General features: G+C 44.1%; 1 protein-coding gene across 7 annotated transcripts; it reads left to right on the top strand.

Annotated features, from left to right (window-relative positions):
* On the top strand, positions 1-26,331 carry lrrc31 (leucine rich repeat containing 31). 7 transcript variants are annotated; one of them, XM_042339353.1, is made up of 11 exons: positions 17-63; positions 4,467-4,520; positions 4,834-5,085; positions 5,904-6,053; positions 7,670-7,837; positions 10,479-10,646; positions 14,879-15,046; positions 17,658-17,825; positions 18,769-18,933; positions 20,379-20,546; positions 25,096-26,331. In XM_042339353.1, the coding sequence occupies exons 2-11, from the start codon at positions 4,508-4,510 to the stop codon at positions 25,464-25,466; spliced, it is 1,791 nt and encodes a 596-aa protein (XP_042195287.1). In that variant the 5' UTR covers positions 17-63; positions 4,467-4,507; the 3' UTR covers positions 25,467-26,331. The 7 variants fall into 7 exon arrangements, with proteins under 7 accessions (XP_007910058.1, XP_042195289.1, XP_042195290.1 ...); XM_042339354.1 differs by lacking the exon at positions 17-63 and adding an exon at positions 1,453-1,597; XM_007911867.2 differs by lacking the exon at positions 4,467-4,520 and having other exon boundaries at positions 1-63.
* Positions 26,332-27,532: the final 1,201 nt, after the last annotated feature.

Genomic DNA, 27,532 nt, shown 5'->3' with positions numbered 1-27,532 from the left:
TATTTCTGCGTCAAACACACCAGGAGATGAGGGCCGTCAATGAAGACCTTAAGGAGAGCGATGGTAAAAAAATAATGTTCAAGAAAGAGAAGGATTCAGCGGAGAAAAGGTCATTTAGATACGAGAGTCGGTGATCACCCGGTGCTGTGATTGGGGGATAACACACAGTGAGAACCCAAATTCAAAACGCTTGTGTTTATTTAGTCGGTGGAACGCGCATTAATCAATACAATAGTTTTGAATCTCGCGCTGTTTTCTCCTCTCAATTCGAATCCATGTGGTTATGAAGTTGACAGTTTGTGGACTTGTACTGTGTCCTGTTCTTGTTTTGTGTTCTTGTTGCTGTCGGTGCGGTGCGGTGTGTACGGTGCGGGCGGTGGCGGTGGCGGTGCGGTGTGTATGGTGCGGGCGGTGGCGGTGCGGTGGCGGTGCGGTGCGGTGGCGGTGCGGTGCGGTGGCGGTGTGTACGGTGCGGTGGCGGTGTGTACGGTGCGGGCGGTGGCGGTGGCGGTGTGTACGGTGCGGGCGGTGGCGGTGCGGTACGGTGCGGGCGGTGGCGGTGGCGGTGCGGTGCGGTGTGTACGGTGCGGGCGGTGGCGGTGGCGGTGGCGGTGCGGTGTCGGTGTGTACGGTGCGGGCGGTGGCGGTGCGGTGTGTACGGTGCGGGCGGTGGCGGTGGCGGTGCGGTGCGGTGTGTACGGTGCGGGCGGTGGCGGTGGCGGTGGCGGTGCGGTGTCGGTGTGTACGGTGCGGGCGGTGGCGGTGCGGTGTGTACGGTGCGGCGGTGGCGGTGGCGGTGCGGTGCGGTGTGTACGGTGCGGGCGGTGGCGGTGGCGGTGGCGGTGCGGTGTCGGTGTGTACGGTGCGGGCGGTGGCGGTGCGGTGTGTACGGTGCGGGCGGTGGCGGTGGCGGTGCGGTGCGGTGTGTACGGTGCGGGCGGTGGCGGTGCGGTGTGTACGGTGCGGGCGGTGGCGGTGGCGGTGCGGTGCGGTGTGTACGGTGCGGGCGGTGGCGGTGGCGGTGCGGTGTCGGTGTGTACGGTGCGGGCGGTGGCGGTGGCGGTGGCGGTGCGGTGTGTACGGTGCGGGCGGTGGCGGTGGCGGTGCGGTGCGGTGTGTACGGTGCGGGCGGTGGCGGTGGCGGTGCGGTGTCGGTGTGTACGGTGCGGGCGGTGGCGGTGCGGTGTGTACGGTGCGGGCGGTGGCGGTGGCGGTGCGGTGCGGTGTGTACGGTGCGGGCGGTGGCGGTGGCGGTGCGGTGCGGTGTGTACGGTGCGGGCGGTGCGGTGCGGTGTGTACGGTGCGGGCGGTGGCGGTGTGTACGGTGTGTACGGTGCGGGCGGTGGCGGTGGCGGTGGCGGTGCGGTGTGTACGGTGCGGGCGGTGGCGGTGGCGGTGTGTACGGTGCGGGCGGTGGCGGTGCGGTGCGGTGTGTACGGTGCGGGCGGTGGCGGTGGCGGTGCGGTGCGGTGTGCGCTGTGGGTATCCTTAGTTCAGGGAAGTTCCCGGAATGATTCCCTGTGTGTCGGACAGTGACTTCCTGGTCACTCAGTGCAGTGCCGTATTCCCACCGGAGCCGAGAGGACCCGCAGTGCAGGTGAGTGCGGGGGATCCGCACACAAATCTAATGTCATTCATACCCGAGGGTTTGAACCCGGATTGGGATCAGGAAATCTATGAAATAAACTTGGGTTTAGCGATTAGATCTATTAATAACTGAAGTGACGTTCAAAATAACAGCAGTTTGTGTATCGTTTTTCTACGAAAATATCGGTAAAGAAAAGTTTGTGTCTTTAGTGAGTGATGGAGTGATTGATGCACTGTAATCATTACAACTTATCCGTCAGTATTTATCAAATAATATAATTATACACCACTGTCCCCGAGATGGTCCTTGGATTAAAACACTGTGATGTATGAAGGTTTTGAGGTAAGATAAGGAAGTTTTAAACGAAGACATAGAAACTTGGTTTTCAACAAAATCGATGTTGTAAAACTGCATATGATACGAATATATTTGTACTGTTTAGTTTAACAGTTGATATGTTCTACTTGATTTCACTTCCGAAGGAATATTTCCCCAAATGGTTTATAGGTATTATTAACTTATAACTGGTGAACTATCCTTAAAAGGCCACTATTTTAAAGAAAATATAGTAATTAAGGAAGTTCTTTAAGCACACAAACATATTGTAATAAATCTCATCATTTGTTGGGTTCTGATGAAACATATGATGCCTCTTTGTTGCACACCTCCTCCCCATCCCAACTCCAAAACAAGCGTTGTTTTAAGTGTGCCCCTTAACTGCAATGATTCAAAGATAATCTTTAGAAAAGGAAGATCATTTTTTTAAATTAACAACAACTTGTACTTATATAGCGCCCTTCACACAGGCTAGCGTCTCAAAGCGCTTAACAGTGGTGGAGCCTAACTCCAAGCCATGGGGTGCAGGTGACCATAATTACAGTCTCAGCGCTTTGGGACGTCCTCCCGGCATGAAAGGCGTTTTATAAATGTAATTTTTTTTGTTGTTGAAAAAGAAGGTTTTCAGATGGGACTTGAAAAGGGGGAGAGGGGGGGCAAGGCAGAGGGATTGAGGGAGAGTGTTCCAGAGTTTTGGGGCATAGAAGCTAAATGCGTGACCTCCGATGGTGGGGCGGCGGGTGCGAGGGATGAGCTTCTGCCAGTGCCAGTCGAGCGGAGGTGCCAGGTAGTGGATTGGGGAGAGTGAGGGGGTCGGAGAGGGAGGGAGGTTCCAGGGAGTGAAGGGAATGGAACACGTGAGTGAGGATCTTGAAGTCGATCTGTTTGGTGATGGGGCGCCAGTGGAGTCTGGGACAGCGCTGGTGAGATGTGGGGACGGAGTTTGGTCCAGGACAGTATGTGGGCGGCAGAGTTCTGAATAAGATGGATTTTTTGAATAGTGGAGATGGGGAGACCAGCGAGGAGTGCGTTGGAGTAATCCAGGTGGGAGGTGACAAATGCATGCACAAGGGTTTCGGCTGCATTTGGGGTAAGGTATGGTCGGAGACGGGCAATGTGGCAGAGGTGAGGAAGCCGGTCCTGGTCAGGAACTGGATGTGGGGGAGGAAGGACAGCTGGGGGTTGAACCAGACACCTGGATTACACACTGGTTCAGTGAGTCTGAGGGAGAGTCCAGGGAGGTTGAGGAGTTTAGCTCCGTAGGAGTGAAAATGTTGACAGGAGCCAAGGAGTATGGCTTCCATCTTGTCCATATTCAGCTGCAGGAAGTTTACACTTCCAGGCCCTGATGTCTGCCAGACAAGCTGATAGAACATAGGAAGACCTGGAGTCGAATCTGGCAAAGTAGATTTGTGTGTCATCCGCATTCATGTGGAAGTTTACCCCGGGTCTGCGGATGGCATGACCGAGAGGGAGCATATAAATGAGGAAAGAAGAGGCCAAGGGTGGAGCCCTGGGGTCACAGCAGATGACCGGGCGGGGGTGGGAGGACGTCATTTGCAGACGTGGGGTTAACTTTCATGTGTATATGGATGACACACAAATCTACATTTTCACTTCCTTTCTTAATTTGCTATCAGCTATCAACATCCTTCAATAACGTTGAAAGTGATTGATTCACAAGTTAAGCAGATCTAAACTATACAGAAGGGAAGGGAAGTAATCATAATGTTTATGCCTTGATTATGTACAATATTAAAAATGCATCCAAGATGTATACTCTTATTGCAGTCCCGTATTGCAGCGCTCACCCTCACAAGTGAGAGGACCCGGATTCGATTCCCAGGCAGGACAACATCTTAGGCAACTCCACATGCCTCTGTTTACCCAGCAATAAGCAGGAACCCGGTTGTTCGTCGATTGGTGGATCGCTTTCCGGGGGCTAATAATCCTCAAAAAAACATTGGTCACTCAATCCAAGTCTGGTTGTGGGCCATTACTGGGTGCAATTGGCTACAGTGTTTTGCCCACAAAATGCACAGTCAACCCACTTTACAATATAATCTATGAAGCGCTTTGATCTTGTCTCAATGACAAGATCAAGTGCTATATCAAATGTAAGGATTAATATTATTATTTATGAAGGGTAAATGGATGTTGTTTTTGTTGAATCAAAATAAACATAAAAAGGTAAAAAGTTGTTTATACTGATCCACATTAGGGTTACTTTGTATTTTGAATCCCGTCCACCGACTGACAGTGTGAGTATTATTCAGTGTGCTATAATATAGGTGTAGAATTTGGATAACTATTCGAGAACTAATATATAAAGGATGGGAAAAGGACAGGGCGGTGGGTCTAATGTGTTCCACTTTTAGGGAGAATGGCTTCCTTCTGAGTTGTAAAATGCTATGATTTTATGTTAATGCTTAAAATATTATCTTTTAATCATTGTAACTGTATGTTACAATGATTGTGTATTTCTGTGCAAAATATTTGCAGCTCAATGCTGATAAAATCAACATTGTTTTCTTCATTTAAGGTGTGGATGAAAGAGTCTGGAGCATCCAAGCGATTTGATTTATGGAAAACATGGGTATTTTTTTTCTTCAATGTTAGTTGTAGAACTCGGAACTGATGAGATAAACCAAGTCTCTTTAGGCCATTCTCAAATTGTTCTACTCTTAAAAAAAACATGCTACCAACAAGCTGTCTCAATGTTTCACTCACAAACTACACTTTACAGTATATCCTGTGAAGCGCTTTAAGATGTTTCAAAGATGTGTTGAGGTGCTATAGTAAATGCAAGGATTATTATTATTATTATCTGGCTGCTATCCGCTCTCCATAGAACATCTCTCCAGTGGCAAAATCATTTATTTATTTCTAACCTTTGAGATTTCTTTTAGATTCCAAACGGCAGCAGGAGGAGAGTATTGAGAAGCAGTCCAAATCGCCCTTTGATCTTTTCCTGAAGCAGATCTGGAGAAAGACATCCTTTGCTGAGAGAGGGTCACACCCATCAGTATCACGTTTCTTTGGCTTTTCTAACACTACATCAGAGAAATCCAATGAAACAGAGAATGTCCCAGAAAGAGTTGAAAAAGAAGAAGAGGGAGAAATAGTACCTGATTTAGAAAATAATATTTCAAAGACACCAGGTACCATAACTAAATAGCACTGCAAAAGCTGTTTTCTTAAAATTACAAAAGATTTTTTCTAGGAAATTCAAGCTTTGAATTCTGCAAATTCAGGATTTTAACACAGTATTTTGCAAACTGACTATTTTCTATTGTATATCATGCTGACCAAGGGTCTTGTAATTATATGGAAAGGAGGTTTGGGGTTAGTTTGTTGTCCATAAAATCTCCTACCCGCCATTCTCTCGACTTTGTCGTAGAAAGTCTATAGTACAGAAGGAAGCCATGTGTCACTGTTGCACTGAAAAAAAATTGATTAATTACTCAATGATCAATTTATGTTATCAAACCCATAACATAAATATAACATAACATAGCATACCATAAATGTAGCTCAGTGGTTAGAGTATTCGCTTGCCAAGCGAGAGACCTGGGTTCGATTCCCAGCAGGGCGAAACCTTGGGCAAGTTTCCTTACTCCACACGCTAATAATAATCCCTCAAGAGAACAAAACAATAATAATTTGGTCATTTCAATCCACGACTGTTTGTGGGATGGTGCTGTGCGCAAATGGCTGTTGCATTTCACCCACAAATATACAGCCAATTCACTTTACAGTCTATTCTGTGAAGCGCTTTGAGACGTCGAGAAGACATGAAAAGCGCTATATCAAAAGCAAGAATTATTATTATTAGTACTAATTTGCCAAACACTGAATGCAGTAATCCAACTACAGCCTAACCAATATAATGTACAAATGTAACATTATCTCCTTGCATTTCATGTCCCCACGGCTGGATTAAAGATTATTTATGATTGTTGTTGTTTCCTTGTTAAAGGTGCAATTGATTCTACAGATCATGAAGACAACAATGCAGCTGGTTGGGCCCAGGTTAAAGAATTCACTGAGAAGCCGGGGAAAAAGGCACAATATAGATTCCTGAACCTCAATAACAGCTGGCTGACTTCTAATGAGATTGTTGAATTGGGTAAGTTTATCCAACAATGCAAAAATAATAATTTGGTCACTCAATCCATGACTGTTTGTGGAACACTGCTGTGCGCAATTGGGTGCTGCGTTTCGCCCACAAAATAGTCAAATCACCTGTATCATACATGCAGTATATTCTGTGAAGAGCTTTGAGATGTCTCAAAGATGTGATGCAGAGCTGTATCAAATGTAAGTATTATCATAATGCAGACTGAGATCTGGACTGCAGGTGTTGCATCAATCTGTCAAGAAGAATAAATAATCCTTGCATTTGTTATAGTGCCTTATCACATATTTGAAACATCTCAAAGCATTTTACAGGATTTACTGCAAAAGGTAGTGACTCATATTTGTAGGTAAAAACAGCAGTGCCACAAACAGTTATAATAATAATCTTTGTATTTGATATAGTGCCTTATCACATCTTCGAGACGTCTCAAAGTGCTTCACAGAATAAAGTGAATTGACTGTGTATTTTGTGGGCGAAACACTGCAGCCAATTGTGCACAGTCATGGATTGAGTGACCAATTTTTTTTGAAGGAATTATTATCCCGGAAAATCATATCCGCCAATCGACTAATAACTGGGTTCCTACTTACTGCTATAGGTAAACTGAAGCATGTGGAATAAGGAAACTTGCCCAATATTTTGCCCTGCCCGGAATTGACCCAGGTTTCTTTCTTGCGAGGCAAATGCTCCAACCACTGAGCTACAGGAATCCACACTTTTGAAGTGAATAACAAATTTAATCTGGTCATTGAAGGCAGATATCTGCAAGATAACTGATGAGAAAACTCTGAGGCTTAGGGCGACAGCTGCTGGAAGGCGTTTTGCCCACAAAATCCAAGTTTGTGACACATAAATGTCCAGCGCTGGAATCCACCTTGATTGGCCAGCAGAGAGGCAAGCAGCTGCTGCTTAAACTCCGCACCTCCAACTGTGGAACCATCCCCCAACGGGTTGTGTAGCTGAGCTGTGGACAAGAAGATGGTGGCAATGCTCTTACACGTTTCATGCTGAGATGTGTTGCCCTCCATGGTTGAAGTGGCTTATGTTAGAGCCTTATCACGTCTCCGAGACGTCTCAAAGAGCATCACAAAATATACTCTTAACTGAATTGACTGTATATTTTGTGGGTGAGGAAAACGTGACACTTATCCTGAAATAAAATAAATGGAGTTACTTGTGCACCTAGAAAAGCATTTATCAAGCATGCTTTTAAAATACTATTCCTTATATTTGATACATCGCTTAAAACCATAAGAACAACTCAAAGCACTTCAATCTTTTTATGAAACATAGTGATCGTATATATATATGTAAATGCACCAACCAGAGTCCACCTAACTAGGCAAACAGGACCTTGGTTTAACAAACTATGGCACCTTTGACAGTGCAGCCCACCTGCCCCAGGACTGCACTGTAGTGTCAGCCTAGACTATGAGGTTGAGGTTGAAGTTGAAGTGTGGCCCCCGATTGAGACATACTCCCTGCACTTTCACCTTCAAAAATTGACTGAACAAACTGTGTATCATTTTTACAGTATTGAATATTCTGCTTTGTTACACATTGTGTTTTGGTTATGACTAAAATACACTATTTGTATTTTGCAGCCACAATATTCCCTTGCCTTCCAGCACTGGAGGAGTTGGACCTGTCTTGGAATGACTTAATTGGTGGATCTCTGAAGCTGCTCACCACACACATGCAGCACATCCCGAAACTGCAGGTCCTCAGTCTCAGTAACTGCAGACTAACAAGTGCAGATGTTTCAGCCCTAGGTAACAGTCAGTATCTCTATTTTCAGTGTTGCATGTGGATGAGAGGTATATCAATTGTAATATTTGCAGTTATTATTAATCTGGTCTCCACTCAGCGGGTTCCGGCCTACTTTACGTATCCCGACGTACCCCCCCACCATTGGCAGGTGGGCCTGCAGCCTCTCTGCCCCACTCTCTGGAACTCCATCCCGCAGTCCCTCTGCCTCGCCCCCTCCCTTGCCTCCTTCAAGAACTATCTCAAGACCCTCCTCTTCGACCGTGCCTTCGGTCATCCTCCTACCCCTATCCTCCCCGCCTGCCACCCATCCTGATGGGGTTAGGGTGCAGATCCCTTTACTGTCCAGCGCCTAAGGACATTCTCCTGATGTGAAAAGGTGGTTTCAAATATAAATATAGCTCAGTGGTTAGAGCACTTGCCTCACAACCGAGAAGACCTGGGTTTGATACCCAGGCAGGGCGAAACATTGGTCAAATTTCCTTACTCCGCACGCCTCTGTTTACCTAGCAGTAAGGAATCTGGTTATTAGTTGATTGTAGGATCGCTTTCCCGGGGATTATAATCCCTTAAAAAATAATTATTATAATTTGGTAACTCAATCCATGATGTGGGGACACTGCTGTGTGCAATTTGCTAAAGCATTTCGCCCTCAAAATATACAGACAATTCACTTTACAGTATATTCTGTGAAGCGCTTTGAGACATCTTGAAGACGTGAAAAGCGCGATATCAAATGCAAGAATTATTATTATTATTTAATTATTTTCTCGGTAAAGAAAATCCTATTATCCTTTGTAAATTTAAAATTGTTCTGCGGTTTTGGTGCACCTGGGTTTACTTGTTCTATCTTATTTAAAAATGTATATACCTCTATAAAGGTCCCCTCTGAGATCTCTCCTTTAAAGACTGAAGAACCCTAGCTTGTCTAATCATTTCTTATTCTTCTAAGTGCTTGGAAAAGTCTCAAAGTCATGATAAGGCGCTTTATCAAATGCATTGATATTATTATATTAAGTTATATTACATATTATATTATATATTTTATTATATTATATATTATGTACCATTGACATCACTAGGGCCTGGATATACGCCGAGTGATCTGAACTCAAATGATTTGGTAATATAGCCCAGTGTCCCCTCTGCCTTGTTCATTTTGGCTGAGACATTTTTGACAATGGTGAATGCGGAGTTATGAACACTCTAAGATCTCTTTCAGAATCCTCTTTTTGCAAGTTCCATTCCATCCACTGGTATTTCTTATTTTTACTTCCTCAATGTAGTATCTTGCAATTATCTAAACTTAATAAGCCTAATTTGCCAGTTCTTGGCCCATACCCTTTCAGACTCTCTTTGTAAGGGCATTGTAGTCTCCCCTGATTCCATAGTCCCCTCTCCTTGTCCCCCCCTCGTCTCCCCCCTTTCCTCCTCCCAGTCGTCCCTCTTCCCCCATCCACACCCTTCGTCGTTCCACATCCCCACCCACCCCTTACCTTTTCCTTTTTACACCTAACTGTTCTTCACAACCCTGCTTCACCTAGGAAGCAAACCCTGGCCTTTTGAAGTGATATACTAATTTTATAATGCACTATTTTTTTCAATAAAACTGTTCATCCATTTATTTACCAATTAAAAATTTCTCCCTCTAATTTTGGCCAACTTTCTCCTTGTTTTTACCTTGGTTTGTAACTGTCCTTTTTATTGATAGTAAATAATAAAAATAATCCTTATGTATGGTTTAGACATTTCTCTTCAGGAGGACATCTCAAAGCGCTTCACAAGTTTTATTGTAAAGTTGAATGTTTTGTGTTTTGTATGGCAGCCAAGTTGTCCACACCAATGTCCCACAAACACTCATGAAATGAATAATCAATTTTATTGGGCGTTTATTGACTGGAACAAACATTTGGGACAAACGCCCTTCTGTTTTCAAATAGCACCATGAGATCTTTAATGTCAAATTGAACAGACAGAAACTGCAGTTTAATGTCTCATCTGAAGGGTAGCACCCCCAAAAACAACAACAAATGACGTGTATAGCAAGCAGTACCTTTCATGTCAGGTGGACAACCCGCACTGCATTGGACTGTACTGGAGTCCTGTAGCTCAGTGGTTAGAGGACTCGCTTTGCAAGCGAGAGACCTGAGTTCAATTCCAGGCAGAGGGCGAAACCTTGGGCAAGTTTCCTTACTCCACACAGAGCCTAATAATAATCCCTCCAAAAACCAAAACAATAATAAATTGGTCATTTTCAATGTACGACTGTTTGTGGGACATTGTTGTGCGCAATTGGCTGCCGCGTTCGCCCACAAATATACAGTCAATTCACTTTACAGTGTGTTCTGTGAAGCGCTTTGGGACGTCCTCCCGACGTGAAAAGCGCTATATCAAATGCAAGGATTATTATTATTATTATTATTACTGTTTGAGTTCAAAGTTCTATTCCGAGGCTTGAACCCACAATGACTCAGAGGTAAGAATGCTACCAACTGAGCCAGGCTGACATAAATCAAACCTACAATTTACAAAATATTGAGCTTGAATTTTTAGGAATAGAAGTTTGATTCAGACTTTGCCAGGGCATCAGAAAGTATCATAAGATTCGGAAATATTATGGAAGAATAACCTTTGTTGTGTTTTCAGGTGATGCCATTCCATTTCTTCCTCATCTTGAAGAAGTAGATTTATCCTATAACAACTGTTTAGGAGGGAATCTGTTTCATCTCACCCAGAAACTGAAACCTGGCTGCAATCTTAAAATTCTCAAATTCATGGATTGCAACCTAATTGCAGAAGATGGGAGCTCTTTGGGTAAATATTACCATGTAAATGGCTTTCAAGGATCAAGGATCTAATTAGATTCTCCCCACACACAGCCCCCCCCCCCCCCCGACCCTTCATCTCCTCTGACACCTGACCCTGCCACCCTGCTTTGATCAGATGAATTTAACAAAAGGAGAAGGCCATTTGCCTTTGGTCCACCAAAATATACAACAACAAATTACACTTGTATAGTGCTCTTCACATCGGAAAGACGTCCCAGGGCGCTGGACAGTCAGGGTTTTTTGGACCCGAGATGCAAGTTGGGTCAGGAAAGGTGTAGGGCCGGGGGGATGTGGGTGGGAGGGTGGCTGAAGTCATGGTCTTTAGACTGGACTTGAAGGAGGCAAGAGAGGGGGTGAGGTGGAGGGATTGCAGAGTTTCAGAGTATGGGGACAGAGATGCTGAAAGCCTGACCCCCAGTGGTGGGGCCAGAAGTGCGGGGGACCTGAAGCAGCTGGTGTCCTCCGAGCAGAGGGAGCGGACAGGCTGATAGGGTTAACAAGGTCGGAGTGGTGGGGTGGGAGCAAGACTGTGGAGGGGTTTGAAGGGGAGAATGAGGGTTTTGTAAGAATATATTTGTGATGTTTAATTTTTTAAGGCTTTTAATTAATCTTTATGTACGTTTATAAGGTAACCTACCCATAATCCTTTTAATAAGGTTTGTTTGATTTAATGACTAGCTTAGCATGGGTTAAAAGTAGCTTTGCTGGAGCGGTTGAGGTTCTGATTAAAAGGCTCAACACCTGCCTATCTCAAGGCTGAAAAACAAGCAGGTTGTGGAAGGCTGCCCAGACGTTGTCCATATCTCTCTCTCTGCAAAGCAGCCTGCGAAGGGTGGAGGCTATCTCTGTGACAAGGGGAGGTGGAGTTAGAAATACAACAACAAGATTGCATTTATAGAGCGCCTTTCACGTCGGGAGGATGTCCCAAGGCGCTGGACAGTTGGGTCGGGACCCGAGCAGGGTCAGGGTGAGGGGAGTGAGGAGGGGGTAGAGAGTTGAGAGTGGAGCTGAAGGCACGGTTGAAGAGAAAGAACTTGAGACCGGCCGTGAAGGAGGAAAGGGAGGAAGCGGCGAAGGCACTGGGGGATGGAGTTCTAGAGCCTCGGGCTGAGAGGTTGAAAGCCCGGCCACCGATGGTAGGGCGGTTGGGGTAGGGGATGTGGAGCAGACCGGAGCCAGAGGAATGGAGGGTACGGGCAGGTAAGTAGGGGGATAGTAGGTCGAAGAGGTAGGAGGGAGCAAGGCCATGAATGGATGGCCTTGTAGGTGAGGATGAGGATCTTGAATTCATATGTATGAATACATTAAAAAAATGTAACTTTGAAATAGTTGGACTTGTGTAGAGGGTCAGCACACTTCCCAGTGGAATCGATATCGATTCTACTGTATCTATGATCTCAGTTTTAAGAATAAATTAAGCTGTTTGTATTACTTAATAAACCTTGGATTATTACACAACTGTATTGGTTGTTTCCATCTGAATCTCTTACAAATTGGTCAGCCAGGTGTAATTAATCTAGAGTTAACTGACTAAGCAATGTAGATAGGTTTCGAAAGCAAGGTTGTGAACTAGCCGATCGAGATGAAGGAACTGTATTGCAAGATCAGGATTGAGAGTTGAGATCCACCTATAGAGTAAAATGACCACAGAAGCTACAAAGGCTTTCGAGAAAAAGTTGTTCGGGATTGCGGGCAAGGAAGGATTACTTCCATTGATGACCAAAGAGTCTATAAGGAGGTAAGAATTCACCAAGATAAAGAAGTTTATGAAAGCTGGATTAAAGTGAAGTTGGCCAGACAGTTGTTGGTGTATGTGGCGCATTTTTGTGCGGAGAGAAGTCAGGAGAAAGTAGAACGCATGCAGCAAGAACTGTCAGAGATAGGAAGAGAGAGAAATTCTTGTTAGCCAGAGTATCTGAATTACAGCGTCATCAAGGCACAACGGCTGCACGGTATATTAGTTCAGCCATTACTAACCAAGAAAATACAGAATTAAAAGCCTTAAAAAACATTAAACATCACAAATATAATCTTTGAGAGTGAGAATATAAGATTTTCGATCTCTCATTTATCTATGATTTATTAAGTGTAAATGGTCAGATTGCACCCAGGTGGCCCTTAATAGCGAATACAAATAACATAGACAGAATCAATGTAAATAAAATTATGGCTTGGGCAATCACAAAAACATAAGACACGAGTAATAAAGTTCAGTGCAATAACTTAATGAAATTGTTACAGCAGCTGTGATTAGGAACTTAAGACAAACCAGAATTCTGGAATTGCTAACTATCCAGTCCCCATCTGGGGTGGGTCAAGCTGACAGCACAGGCCCACTATCACCATCAGAATCTTCATGATTCCCTTTTATCTCAGCCACCACATCAATCCTTTCAACCAATTTTATCATCTGTAATTACAGCACATTATTATCAATAATATCATGATTAACATAAACAGTATGACCACAGAAATTTTGAATATTATTTTAGTGGGTTTCCCTCTATCCTTGCTTACAGACTTTGAGAATTACTGAAATAATGGAACAGACAAAGTAAATAATAACATAGAATAAAATCAGAATACCGACATTCTTAATATTATCACTTCTCCTTCTTGTACTGTCACGGTGTTTATTTTATCTATCGACCCCGTTATCTCACATTCTACCACACACGACACATGTGTGTGGTTGCCAATGTAAATCCTGTCCTCCATGCAGATATTGGCCACTGTTATGATTGACTGGGTTGTACTTGTCCACTCATCTCCCCCTAGATGGTCGAGCTGAAATTGAATGCGAAGACCAGCTTTGTGGGTGGGAAAAGTATAAGTCGTCCCAGAAGTAGTCGCTGCATGGAAGGCGACCTCTATTAAATGTAATGGTCCAATGTCATTATTCCAATTTAACCAGCTAAAATGTTTAAAAAACGGGAGATTTCATCTCGTGATTCAGTTTCTACAGATACTGACAATGGCTTATTACATTCTATGTAACTATATATCTATGTATCTATGCGGAATGTGGGGTTTGAAGGACAGCTGAGGGTCGAAAAGGACACAAGAGTTTCGGATTGGCTCAGTGAGGTGAAGAGCACAGCCATGAATAGTGATAGTGCCGGGAGCCAAGCAGGAGGGCCTCTGTCTTGCCAACACTGAGCTGGAGGAAGTGGCTCTTGTCCAGGACTTGATGTCATCCAGACAATTAGCCAGGACATCAACGGTCCTGGAGTTGAGGGTGGAGGCGATGAGATAGAGTTGGGGGTCATCCACATCCATGTAGAGATTGACCCCATGCCTATGGATGACATCACCAAGGAGCATGTGTAGATTGAACAGGAGAGAAAGAGGACAGAGCTCTAAGGGACCCCATGTGACAGTGCGGGGGTTAGAGGAGAAGCTGTTGGTGGACACGAAGGGCAGAGGATGGTAACAATAGGATTGGAACCAGGCAAGGACAGAACTGTTGAAGTGGAGATGAAAGGAGAGGTGGTGGAGAAGGATAGAGTGGTCGATGGTATTGGAAGCGGCTGAAAGGTCAAGAAGGACAAGGGGACAGAGAGAGCCCTGGTCGCAGGAGAACAAAATTTAATTTGACCAGGGCTATATCTGTGCTGTGAGCAGCACAAAATCCAGATTGGAGGGGTGCATGGAGCGAGCGAATGTTGGGAGAGGAAAGAGCGAAGCTGGGAAGCGACGACTCATTCCATGCCCTTGGAAAGAAAAGGAAGATTTGAAATGGGACAGTAGTTGGAGAGCCGAGTTGGGTCAAGGGAAGGTCATTTGAGGGTAGGGGTGATGACGGCTCTCTTTAGGGGGGTGGTTATGGTGCCAGTGGACAGGGAGAGGTTAACGAGGTCTGTTAGTAGTGGTCAAAGTGGTGGAGTTGGGAGGTGTGGAAAGGGTGGGTTTCATATGGGAAATGCTGGAGGTGAACACAGAGGGGGACACAGGGCCAAAAGTGTGGAGGAAGGGATGAGTGGGGATGAAAGGGAAGTGGGAGGTGGAAACAGGGTGCTGGTAGAGGGGATAGAGGCAGAAGAGCGGATCCCCTCGACTATGGACTCGAGGAAATCCATCATCTCCTTGCATTTGGTGTTGGAGGAGAGGGTGGTAGACGAATGGGAGAGTGGACTGAGAAGAGTTGGTTGTACAGGAGTGATGCAGACCATGGTATAATTATTAACCAACTATACTTTAATATTTCCTTTCAATCAGGAAATGCTTTGTCTGTGATTCCTAAACTAGAAGTCTTGGATCTTTCCATGAATAAAGATGTCGGAAGTGGTTTGAAAACTCTACCTCAACAATTAAAGCATTTGTCTCGTCTGCAGAAGTTAAAGTTGCACATGTGTGGACTTAAATCGGATATTCTCCAGGCTTTAGGTAATGGTTTAGTTTCCTGGTAACATTTTTCAAGCAAAAGTAGATCATCACTGCTTCCAGCTAAGTAAAATAGTCATTGAATCATAGAATATTATAGCATAGGAAGAGTTCATTCGTGTCTGTGCTGGCTCTTTGGAAGAGCTACCCAATTAGACCCACTCCCCCGCTCTTTCCCCATATCCTTGCAATTTTTCCCTTTTCAAGTCCCTATCCAATTCCCTTTTGAAAGTTGTTGTTGAATCTATCCCCATCACCCTTTCAGGCAGTGCATTCCAGACTGTAAAACCTCTCTGTAAAAACATTTTTCCTCATCTCCCCTCTGGTTCTTTTGTCAATTATCTTAAATCTGTGTTGCCTTGTTACCAACCCTCCAGCCATGGGAACAGTTTCTCCCTATCTACTCACATCAAAACCCCTCATAATTTTCAACACCTCTGTTAAATCTCCCCTTAATCTTCTCTGCCTTAAAGAGAACAATCCCAGCTTCTCTAGTCTTTCCGCATAATTAAAGTCCCTCATCCCTGGTACTATTCTGGTGAATCTCCTCTTCACCCTCTCCAAGACTTTGAATCCTTCCTGAAGTGTGGTGCCCAGAATTGGACACAATATTCCAGCTGAGGCCTCACCAGTGATTTATAAAGATTTAGCAGAACTTCCTTGCTTTTGTACTCTGTGCCTCTATTTATAAAGCCAAGGATCCCATATGCTTTTTTAACAGCTCCATCAACCTGTCCTGCCGCCTCCTGTGTATGTGAACCCCCAGGTCTCTCTGCTCCTGAACCCCCTTTAAAATGCTACCATTTATTGTATATTGCCTCTCCTCATTCGTCCTCTCAAAATGCATCACCTCACACTTCTCTACATTAAACTTCATCTGCCATGTGTCTGCCCACTTCCAACAGTCTGTTTATGTCCTCCTGCAGTTTGCTACTATCCTCTTCACTGTTTACTATGTTTTGTGTCATCTGCAAACTTTCAATTTTTTCTCTATACCCAAGTCCAAGTCATTCACATATATCAAAAAGAGCAGTGAACCTAATACCGACCCCTGGGGATCACCACTGTATACTTTCATCCAGTCTGAAAAACAACCATTCACCACTACCCTCTGCTTTCTGTTTCCCAGCCAGTTTTGTATCCAAGCTGCCACCATCCCTTTTATCCCATGGGCTTCAATTTTGCTAACTAGTTTATTGTGTGGCACCTTATCAAACACCTTCTGAAAGCCCATACACACTACATTAACTGCACTACCTTCATCTCTGTATATCATCAAATCCACTTTGACTGTCATTAATTAACTTACATTTTTTTAAGTTAAAATTAATTTTGCCCCGGATTATAGTCTCTCGAAGTTTCCTTAGACTGACTGGCCTGTAGTTACTAGGGTTATACCTTTTTCCTTTTTTGAGCAGGGGTGTAACATTTGCAGCCCTCAAGACCTCAGGCACAACTCCCATATGCAAGGAGGATTGAAAAATTGTGGCCAGAGCCTCCTCTATTTTCATCCTAACTTCCCTTAGCAACCTAGGATTCATCCCATGCAGTCCTTATGTAATAGTAATTCTTACATTTGGTATAGCACCTTTCATACCAGGAAGATTCCCAGAGTGCTTCACAAGATACAGTAAACTCTGGCTAACTTAGAATCATAGAATCATAGAATTATACAACACAGAAAGAGATCATTTGGCCCATCGTGTCTGTGCCGGCTCTTTGAAAAGAGCTATCAAATTCAATCCCACTCCCCCACTCTCTCCCCAATAGCCCTGCAAATTGTCCACCCCAAATAACTATCTACTTCTCTTAAAAGTTGTTATCGAATCGGTTCCCACCAGCCTTTCAGGCAATGCATTCCAAATCCCAACAACTTGCTGTTGAAAAAATTTCTCCTCACCTCCCCTCTGCTTCTTCTAACAATTATTTTAAATCAGTGTCCTCGGGTTACCAACTCACCAGCCAGTGGGAATTGTTTCTCCTTGTTCACCCTATTGAATCCCCTCATCATTTTGAAAACTTTTATTAAGTCTTCTCTTAACCTTCTCTACTCCAAGAAGAATAATCCCAGCTTCTCTAACCTCTCCTGATAACTGAAGCCCCTCATTCCTGGTACCATTCTGGTCAATCTCCTTTGCACCCTCTCCAATGCCTTGACATCCTTCCTAAAGTGGTGCCCAGAACTGAACACAGTCTCTCGCTGAGGCCTACCCAGTATTTTGTAAATGTAGCCGGTGCTTTATAAACTTGACCCTGGCTTAACTTAGCACTGCCACTTAAGACTTAAGTCTGCATGCGGTCAATATCCTGGATACATTTATAACTCGTCCCTGAGCCCTTGGAGGGAAAGTTATCAGGACTTTACTGATATCTGTAAAGTGGAGCAGACAATTTGCACACAGCATTGTCCCACAAACAGCAATGAAACGAATGACCAATTTGATTTGGGGGATTGTTGGCCAGCAGGAAAAACTCCCTTCTCTTTTCTAATAGCGTCATCGGATTCTCCACAGTGTTTCTTAAATGGTGTCCAATATGCAGTGATTTCTAACAGGATACCTTAGAAACAGGGAATTCATGATACATTCATAATATCAGATTTTTATTATTTCAGTCATTACACTTGGACACTTATCTGATCTGACGGAGCTGGATTTCTCCTGTAATAAGAATGTTGGAGGAGCTTTCAACGAGGTAGGGACCGAGCTGCTGAACCTCACCAAGCTGTGTGTGCTGGATGTCCATCAGTGCTCATTAACCAAAGAGGATATCTCCATTTTGAGTGAGTAAAGATTCAATGAGAGTATCCTTCTAATGTTACAGTTTGAACTCACCAGAACGCATTTCCCGAGAGATTTTGTGAACAATTTATGTAGAATTAGCAATTTCATTCTTTTTGATCAAATATTTTGCTCATATTTTGAAACTGTTTGTGGAACAATGTTATGTGTAAATTGTCTGTTGTGCCTGAATTCTACTACACAGTCACTATACCGAAATTCCATGCAAAGCATTTCCAGAAGTTTTGATATTATATGTGTAATTTCAAATGCAAGATTTGCTGTTGTTACTTTTCAGCCGCTACTCTTTGTAACTCTCTTTCAAAATCCATTATCCCTGCAGTCTCTATCTCAGTTTCAAAACACTTTTTAAAAAGTATCCCTTAGTCTGTTCCTGAAGTCAGCTCACTCTTCACTCCTTCCCAATTTCCCACCTTAATTGGGTTTCAACTCTGTCTCTCTGCATGAAATGTTCTGTTGAGGGCACATTGTTGAGTTTGCTGACAGGTATGGCACCAATAACCCATTCTTGCATTGAGTTTATTGTGACCAAAACTTGACACAATAACTGCAGCCTTGTTAATGACTTATACAAGTTAATGTATCAGTAAAATGAAACATTCAAGTTTTAGTTTAGTCCACCAGACTTATCAAGGACATTTTCAGTGCCTCCCGACATGAAAGGCGCTATTATAAATGTAATTTTGTTGTTGTTGTTGTTGACATTGTGTGCTGTGATGTTATATCCAGGGATAAAATAAGTAGAATATAAGGCATAATTAATTAAGAAACAATATTTTTATAGAAGTAGAACAGATGTATGCTTGGTTTACTTTTAAAAAGAGACTTTTTAAATCTGATATAAGTGCAAATATTTCTGGTAATGGCTCAATGGAAATGTAAACAAACTGTTCTATACAACAAGTTATAATGTTTTGCTTACAGCCCAGGTCATTCCACTGCTGGCTAATCTTCAAGTACTGAACTTAGCATTAAACAAGCACATAGGAACTGCTGAACAATTGTTTGCCCGACTTCGCTTTTTGCCTAAATTAAAAGATTTCATCGCCAGCAACTGCAGCCTAACCAAAGACTCGATTACAGAGCTAGGTAAGCTGTTCCTGATAGTGCTGCTTTTTTCTTGAATAGATCATAATACATTACATTAGAATATATTACATTAGAATATATTATATTACATATGCATTACATATATTATATTACATATGCATTACATATATTACATTACATTACTTATATTACATTACATTAGAATATATGATGTAGAATATTAGAATGTACATCACATAAACAGGCCATTCGGCCCAACTGGTCTATGCCGGTGTTTATGCTCCACATGAGCCTCCTCCTGCCCTTGCTCAACTAAGCCTTCAAGCATAACCTTCTATTCTTTTCTCCCTCATGTATCTCTCCAGTTTCCCCTTAAATACATCTATGCTATTTGCCTCAACAACTCCTTGTGATAGCATGTTCCACATTCCCACTACTCTCTGGGTGAAGAAATGTCTTCTAACTTCCCTATTTGATCTATTTGTGATTATTTTATGTTGATGTCCCCTGGTTTTGGTCTCCCCCACAAGTGGAAACATCTTCCCTATGTCAAAATCTTGGATTTATTTGCATCTTGGGTGTAAAATAACAGCTTTCCTGTTAGAAAAGTAGTAAAAACTCAACTTCTATGTTCCTATCTTTGCACGTAATACAATTCCATAAAGTAGTTTTATTCTGTTTTGGTGCATTTTTATATATATTGAGGTAAGGGATGTTTGTGTGAGAAATAGCTTTTTATAATTAGATGTCTGTGATATCCTTATTGTAATGGGTTTTCCAAAATTGGACGTATTACTGCAACTGACCCATAATGTGGAGTCCTGTAGCTCAGTGGTTAGAGCACTTGAAGAGGATCCAGCGAGAGCATGCAAGAGGACCTGAGTTCGATTCCCAGGAGGGCAAAACGTGGGCATGTTTCCTTATTCCACACGCCTCTTTACCGAGCAGTAAATAGTAACCCAGTTGTTAGTTGATTGGCGGATCGCTTTTCCAGGGATAATAATCCCTGCAAAAAATAAATAAATAATAATAATTTGGTCACTCAATCCACGGCTATATGTGGGACACTGCCGTGCGCAATTTTCTGCCAAGTTTTGCCCACATAACATGTAATCAATTCTATTCTGTGAAGCACTTTGACACGTCTAGAAGACGTGATAAAGCGCTATATCAAATGCAAGGATTATATCAAATCCAAGGATTATTATGCAGTTGAGCAAAACTACACACGATCCAACTAAGTTCTCATTCTCAAATCCTAGATGGTCACTTTTTAGAGATGATTGTTCACGGTCACACTAATCAGTCAATAGGTATCCCTATAAATTTATCCCTGATAAGTTAGTTAAACACTTCTACTTGAAAGGATTCATATGCTTCTTGAACAGCCTTTTGAATGAGAAATGTATTTCCTACTTTCAGATGAAATCTTTCAAAGCTTTGGAAAGTATTAAAAACAAATAAAATTATGTTAAACTTTACAGCTGACACAATTCCAAATCTTACCACACTGGAGATGTTGGACCTTTCCTGGAATAAGTGCCTCGGTGGGAATATTAAGCTGTTGGCTGAGGTGTTCCAATATGTGACTCATCTTCAAGTGTTGAGGCTGAGTAGCTGCAATCTGACCATCCAAGACCTGGCAGCACTAGGTAACAAGAAGAGTGTGATTATACCTTTAACAAATTAACAACAGAAACAACAACAAATTGCATTTATATAACGCCTTTCACTGTGGGAGGATGTCACAAGGTGTTGGACAGTGAAGGGTTTGCACCCAAGCTGGGGGTTTGCACCCAATCAAGAGGTATGGTGGGTAGAGGGGGGGTGGGGGGGGGGCGATGGAAAGATGACAGAAGGCACGATCGAAGAGGGAGGGTCTTGAGATGGGCCTTGAAGGAGGCAAGAGAGAGGCCGACACAGATGGTCTCTGGGATAGATTCAGATGGTGGGGCCAGAAAGGCTGAAGCCCGATGCTAATGGAAGAGGTGAGATACGTGGAGCAGGCCAGTGCCTCCTGAGTGTGGGGAGCGATAGGTTGGTAAAGGTTTAGTAGGTCACAGAGATAGGGAGGAACAAGACCATGGAGGGCTTTAAAGGTGAGAACAAGGATTTTGAATTTGATCCTCTGGAGGATGGGGAGCCAGTGTAGCCTAGTGAGAATGGGGGTGATCTGGTCATGGAGCTTAGTGTGGGAGAGGACACGAGTTGCAGAGTACTGAATAATCTACAGCTTGTGAAGGGAAGAGTTGGTAAGTTCGGCAATCAAGGAGTTAGCATTGTCAAACCTGGATGTAACAAAGGCATGGATGTGGGTCTCAGCAGCCTGGGGGGGTGATATGGTGACGAATTTTGCCGAAGTGGAGAAAGGCAGAATAGATCACGGCACGGATGTGTGGTTTAAAAGATAGTTGAGGGTCGAACAAGACATCAAGGTTCCTTCCTGGCTCAATGAGGTGTAGAGAGGAGCCATTAATAGTAATGCTGTCAGTGCTTGAGGTGAGGAGACGCTGACGGGAGCCAAGCCTCAGTCTTGTTGACATTCAACTGGAGAAATTTGTCTTTCATTATCTGACAGACACTTTGTCAGGACAGCAGTGGTCCTGAAATCGAGGTATCCTGCCCCTTTCCATTCACCTGCAGCATACCTCAATCCATCCTTGGCCCCCTCATTTCCTCCCATGCTCCCCCTCGGCAACGTCATCTGCAGATACGGGGTCAACTACATGGGTGTGGATGACACTGAGATCTACTTCTGCTCCTCCAGCTGTGACTTCAGCTGTGACTGTGATTCTGTAAGCTTGTTTGTCAGACATCAAGGCCTGGATGAGTGCTCCTGTCAATATCTTCTGCTCGTGGTTCTGACCTCCTCACCTCCCCAACCTATCCCTAAGACCATCAGAACCTGTATATAATCTTGGCATCAGGTTCCCCCCAGCTGTCCTGCCTACCCCATATCAGCTCCCTGACCAGAACCGCTTTCCTCCACCTCAGTCACATTGCCCACCTCCAACTGTACCTCCCACCCAATGCAACTGAAACCCTCATCCATGCTTTCATCACCTCCCAATGCCCACCTCATCGGTCTCCCCAGCTCCAGCATTCTCAAAATCCAGCTGATTCAAACTCTGCTGCCCGTATAATCACCCAGTCTAAACTCCATACCACCATCACAATAGTCATTGCCAGACTCCACTGGCTCCCGATCACATAATGGATCAACTTCAAAATCCTCACAATTGTAACATAACATAACATGTAGGAGCAGGAGTAGACCATTCGGCCCTTCAAGCCTGCCCCGCCATTCAATCATGGCTGATCTTCTAATCTAACTCCAGCTAATAACCTGACCCGGCCTTATCCCCATATCCCTTAATCCCTTTTGCAATAAATCTATCTATCTCAGTCTTGAATATGTTCAAGGACTGAGCGTCAACAGCCCTTTGGGGTAGTGAGTTCCATACAGTCACCGCCCTTTGAGTGAAGAAGTTCTTCCTCAACTCAGTGCGAAAGGGCTGCCTCTGATTTTAAGGTTGTGACCCCTGGTTTTAGTTTCTCCAACCGGGGGAAACAATCTCCCACTATCTACTCTATCATGCCCTTTGATGATCTTATAGGTTTCTATAAGATCCCCTCTAATTCTTCTATATTCTGGAGAATATAGGTCCAAATTGGTCAGCCTATCCTTGTAACTCATCGCCTTCATCCCTGGTACTAACCTAGTAAATCTACGCTGCACCCCCTCCAAGACAAGTACATCCTTCCTTAAATAAGGAGACCAAAAATTGTCTACAAATCCGTTCATGCCTCGGCATCTCCCTACCTGCTTACCCTTCCCCTTGCCCCCACCCTTCCACATTTTCAGATCATACCTGAAGGCATTCCTCTTTGCATATGGCTTTCTCCCTGGCTCCACCACTCCTAAACCCTCCAAGAAGCTACCCTGCATATCAATGCAAGTTATTGATGTTATTGTCCCTGATCATTTGATGTCTCATCACTGAATTCGCAAGTTCTTGCTAATTTCCTTCTATGTATTGATCACATGTTTCCTTTTCAGTTTACTTTTGTCTTGCAAACTTCAACCTTTCTATTTTAATGTCGGTTCTACCAGCACATTGTACCTCAACTCTCCAACATTTGTTATTTTATTGGCGGCTTCTCTGAGTTATATAGTTCAACAGCTTCCTGTCCCGAGAGGTTTAATGATACTGCACAATGTTGCCACTGAGGCCTATAGTTCCATTGGATTTTCAGGATCAAAAGATGCCTTGAACAACTATCACCAGTTTTGCATCTGAATGTTTAGAACAACAACAACAACAAGATTACATTTGTATAGCGCACTGTATGGCGCTGGACAGTGTACGGCATTTCAGACCCGAGCTGGAGTCGGGGAGGGAGAAGGGAGGGGAGGGGAAGGGAGGTGACCGATGGCATGGTCGAAGAAAAGGGTTTTGAGGCAGGACTTGGAGGCGAGGCAGAGTGATTGGGGGATGAAATTCCCGAGGTTGGGGGGAGCGTGTCTAAAGGCTCTCCCGCCAATGGTGGGGCGGGTGGGTCGGGGGACATGGAGCAGGCCAGAGCCAGCTGAGCGGAGGGAGCGGGTGGGTTGGTAGGGGGCTAGGAGGTCGCAGCGGTATTGTGGGGTGAGGCCATGGAGGGCTTTGTAGATGAGGTCCAGGATCTTGAATTGGATCCTCTGAAGGATAGGGAGCCAATTCGGGTGAGAATGGGGGAGATGGAGTCACGGAGTTTGGTGCAGGAGAGTTCTGGATTATTTGCAGGCTGTGGAGGGAGGAGTTGGGAAGGCCGACAAGCATAGTCGAGCCTGGAGGTGATGAAGCAATGAACAAGAGTTTCAGCGGCCTGAGGGGTGAGGTAGTGGCAGAGTCGGGCGATGTTACGGACGTGAGGGAAGGCAGATCGGGTCATGGCTTGGATGTGGGGAAGAAAATAACAGTTGAGGGTCGAACAAGACACCTAGATTCCTGACTGTCTTGGTGATTAGAAGTGTGTAACCATGGAGGTTGATGTTGCCAAAGCCTGAGATGCAGAGGCGAGCCAATCAGGGGGGCCTCAGTCTTGTTCCCATTCAACTGTAGGAAATTTACCCTCATTCAGGACGATGTCCGACAGGCAGTCATCAGGGCAGCAGTGGTCCTGAAGTTGAGGGTGCCTTGTTGTTGTTCTTGGGTGTCATCCGCATACATATGGAAGTTGACCCCATGTCTGTGGATGATGTCACCAAGGGGGGAGCATGTAGATATTAAAGAGGAGAGACCAAGGACAGAGCCCTGGGAGGGACCCCAGACGTGACAATGCAGGGGCTGGAGGAGAAACCATTAAGAGGAAACAAAGTGGAGACGGTGAGAGAGATAGGAATCAAACCAGGCAAGGGCAGGTCCGCAAAAGATTAAGTAGAGAGGAGAGGCGGTGTATGAGGATGGAGTGGTCGACAGTGTCGAAGGCGGCAGAGAGATCGAGGAGGACAAGGAGGAGAGGGAGCCCTGATCACAGATGTTCAAAATGTCATTCATGACTTTGACCAGGACTGTTTCCGTGCTGTGGGCAGCGTGGAAGCCGGATTGGAGGGGTTCAAAGAGGGAATGGCAAGAAAGAAAGGATACAGAGGTAGGGTAGATGTTCTGGAAGGATGAGATCGGATAGGCCAAAGATTATTATTTTTTATTATTATTATTTATTATTATCATCCAAATTAATCTTGTGAGCTGCCTAAATTCCATCCCAGTGCACACTCTGAGGTCACCAAGCTTTGGCACTCGGCAACCTGCACCTGAATGCTCCTGAATTAATTAAAGTGTTTCCACCCAGGGAGAAAGTGTGCATTCAATACCAGACAAATGGAAATGATGCATAAGTAGAATCTATTAACTGTAGTTTAATTTAGATACTCTTAAGCATAGCAATGGTTTTCCACCTGTTAGATAGCCATTTGACCAAGGAGTCACCTGTATGAATGTGTTGAAATGAGAAGTAGATGTTGGTTGTGAGTTCAAACTCCCTCCATGAGGCATGAACTGATAAGCTTCTGACTCAGAGGTGAAAGTGCTATCCTGTGCTCGCATGGCTTAAATGATGGCTGCGTTTTACTGCAAAAACTAAGTGCACTTGACAATTTCTATGAAGCATTTGGAGCCATTTTGACACTATAATAATGTAAGTTGTTATTTCTTTTAGTGTCTGTCTCCTGTGCTGGACATTTGCCAGAATTACAGATGTTGGATTTAATGTACAATGGTACTATCGATGATCAATCGTGGGGCACATTCTTCCAGGAATTGACCGGTCTCAACAGCCTCTTGGAGCTGGACATTAGCCTTCAGCCTTCGACTCGGCGAGATTCCAGCCCTTGGTTCCCAGCTCTACTGGATAGTCTGTCCAGATTTCCCTCTCTCACACATCTGGGAATGCAACGATGGACTTTCAGCACCATTCAGAGAGAATTCCTCCATGCTTTTAATCAACAGAATAAGAGGAACATCCATTTTGAGTATTGTTACTCACCACTCTTACCTCCACCAGAAGGAAAATATTCACGAAACAGATGAGCTTCTAAATTCAGATTCAAATTGCTCTTTAATTTTCTTATTGTTTAAAATAATACTCCAGACCACATTTCTGTTAAATCCCAGTTTTTCAGGTGCAAAATTTGAAGGTCTTAGCTTTAACATGTCGTGGTCTTAAAATTTAAAATTGTGCAGAATTTTGGAAAATTGTTGAACTCTTGGAAGTTATTTTTTCCATTGTTCATAAAAGAAATGCTTCCGAATTAAAACTGAATTTACAAATATTCTAAAATTCTGCACAATTTTAAAGTCTAAAATAATAATCCAATGGTTGTTGAAGTTTAGATTTTTTGTTAAATCAAATATTTTATCTCTAGAAATCTCAACCTTCTCTGAACTATGTAAGAATCCCCTGAGCTGGTTTCTTTCATTTACCTGCACATTCCAAAGTTGAGTGATCACAGGTTGAAGCAAATGGAAAATATGATTTGTTTTGGAACCTTAGTAGATACAGGACAAGATTACAAAGCTTAATATCAGCACCGTTGTGTTGTCTATTTCTGCTACTCCAGTAAACGTATAATTTACAGTAGTCCAATGTTATGCTTAAAAGTACTTTATATAGGAATAAATCTATTTTAATTTTTTTCACAAGAAACAATATAACAGTGTTGTCGTCTCAGGGACATTGATTTAGAAGTAAAAGAGCTGTGCTCACCATTATCTAACTCCATTAACGATCACTGTTTAGCTGCATTCCTGCAGACAATCTATCTGTTTTATTAACCTCCATTGTCTGGCTGAGATTTTATTAATTGAACGTTTTGCTGCATTTTATGCACCAAATTTATGCACTAGCTTTATCATAAAAGTTTGGTCGGAAAATTAAAAATGTTATTTTGTGAAATCCTTGTGATTTGTGAACAAACTTACAAAACATTTTTAAGTAAAATTATCTTCAGATAATAGTGTGGTCCTTCAATAGACCAGCGGCCTCTGTGTTGTATCTGAGCATGCACGGCAGTCACAGCGCCTACTTATGGCTGAGAGGACCTCTGCCTAACTGACGGTTAACTCGTCACTGAGCCCCTTACCCTCGAAGCAATAAGTTATCAGGAGACACTAACTGCATGAAGGGCACTATATAGATGCAAGTTGTTGTTAATGAAGTTGATGATTTTATGAGCAATGAATATTATCTATAATTCAGTTACAGTGAAGGCTGCTTAAGCCAGACACATTGGTGTATCTCCTTAATCTTACTTAATATTCACGGACCTGCCCTTGCCTGGTTTGATTCCTATCTCTCACCGTCTCCACTTTGTTGCCTCTTAACGGTTTCTCCTCCAGCCTCTGCACTGTCACGTCTGGCGTCCCCCAGGGCTCTGTCCTCGTCTCCTTTTTAATATCTACATGCTCCCCCTCGGGGACATCTTCCACAGACATGGGGTCAACTTCCACATGTATGAGGATGACACGTAACTCTATCTTTCTGCCTCACCCTCAACTCCAGGACCACTGCTGTCCTGACAGACTGTCTGTCGGACATCAAGTCCTGGATGAGAGCAAATTTCCTAAAGTTGAATGTGAATAAGACTGAGGCCCTCCTGATTGACTCGCGCCAGCGCCTCAGCACCTCAGGCTCTGGCAGCATCACCCTCCATGGTTGCTCACTATAGCTCACCAGCCAGACAGGAACCCAGCTGTCTTGTTCGACCCTCAACTGTCTTTTCTCCCCCACATCCAAGCCATGACCCACTCTGCCTTCCCTCACCTCTATAACATCGCCCGACTCCGCCACTACCTCACCCCTCAGACCTCTGAAACTCTTGTTCGTGCCTTCATCACCTCCAGGCTCGACTATGCAAACTCCCTGCTTGTCGGCCTTCCCAACTCCTCCCTCCACAGACTGCAGATAATCCAGAACTCTCCTGCACCAAACTCCGTGACTCCATCTCCCCCACTCTTGCCCGACTCCATTGGCTCCCAATCCTTCAGAGGATCCAGTTCAAGTCCTCCATGGCCTCCCCCCACCCTAGCTCTGTGACCTCCTAACCCCCTATCAACCAGCCCGCTCCCTCCGCTCAGCCGGCTCTGGCTGTTCCACG

Source organism: Callorhinchus milii, unplaced genomic scaffold (assembly GCF_018977255.1).
Source record: "Callorhinchus milii isolate IMCB2004 unplaced genomic scaffold, IMCB_Cmil_1.0 Scaffold11, whole genome shotgun sequence".
Taxonomy (NCBI): domain Eukaryota; kingdom Metazoa; phylum Chordata; class Chondrichthyes; order Chimaeriformes; family Callorhinchidae; genus Callorhinchus; species Callorhinchus milii.
Note: the sequence above shows the minus strand (reverse complement) of the source record. Positions and strands in the feature narration are given on the sequence as shown.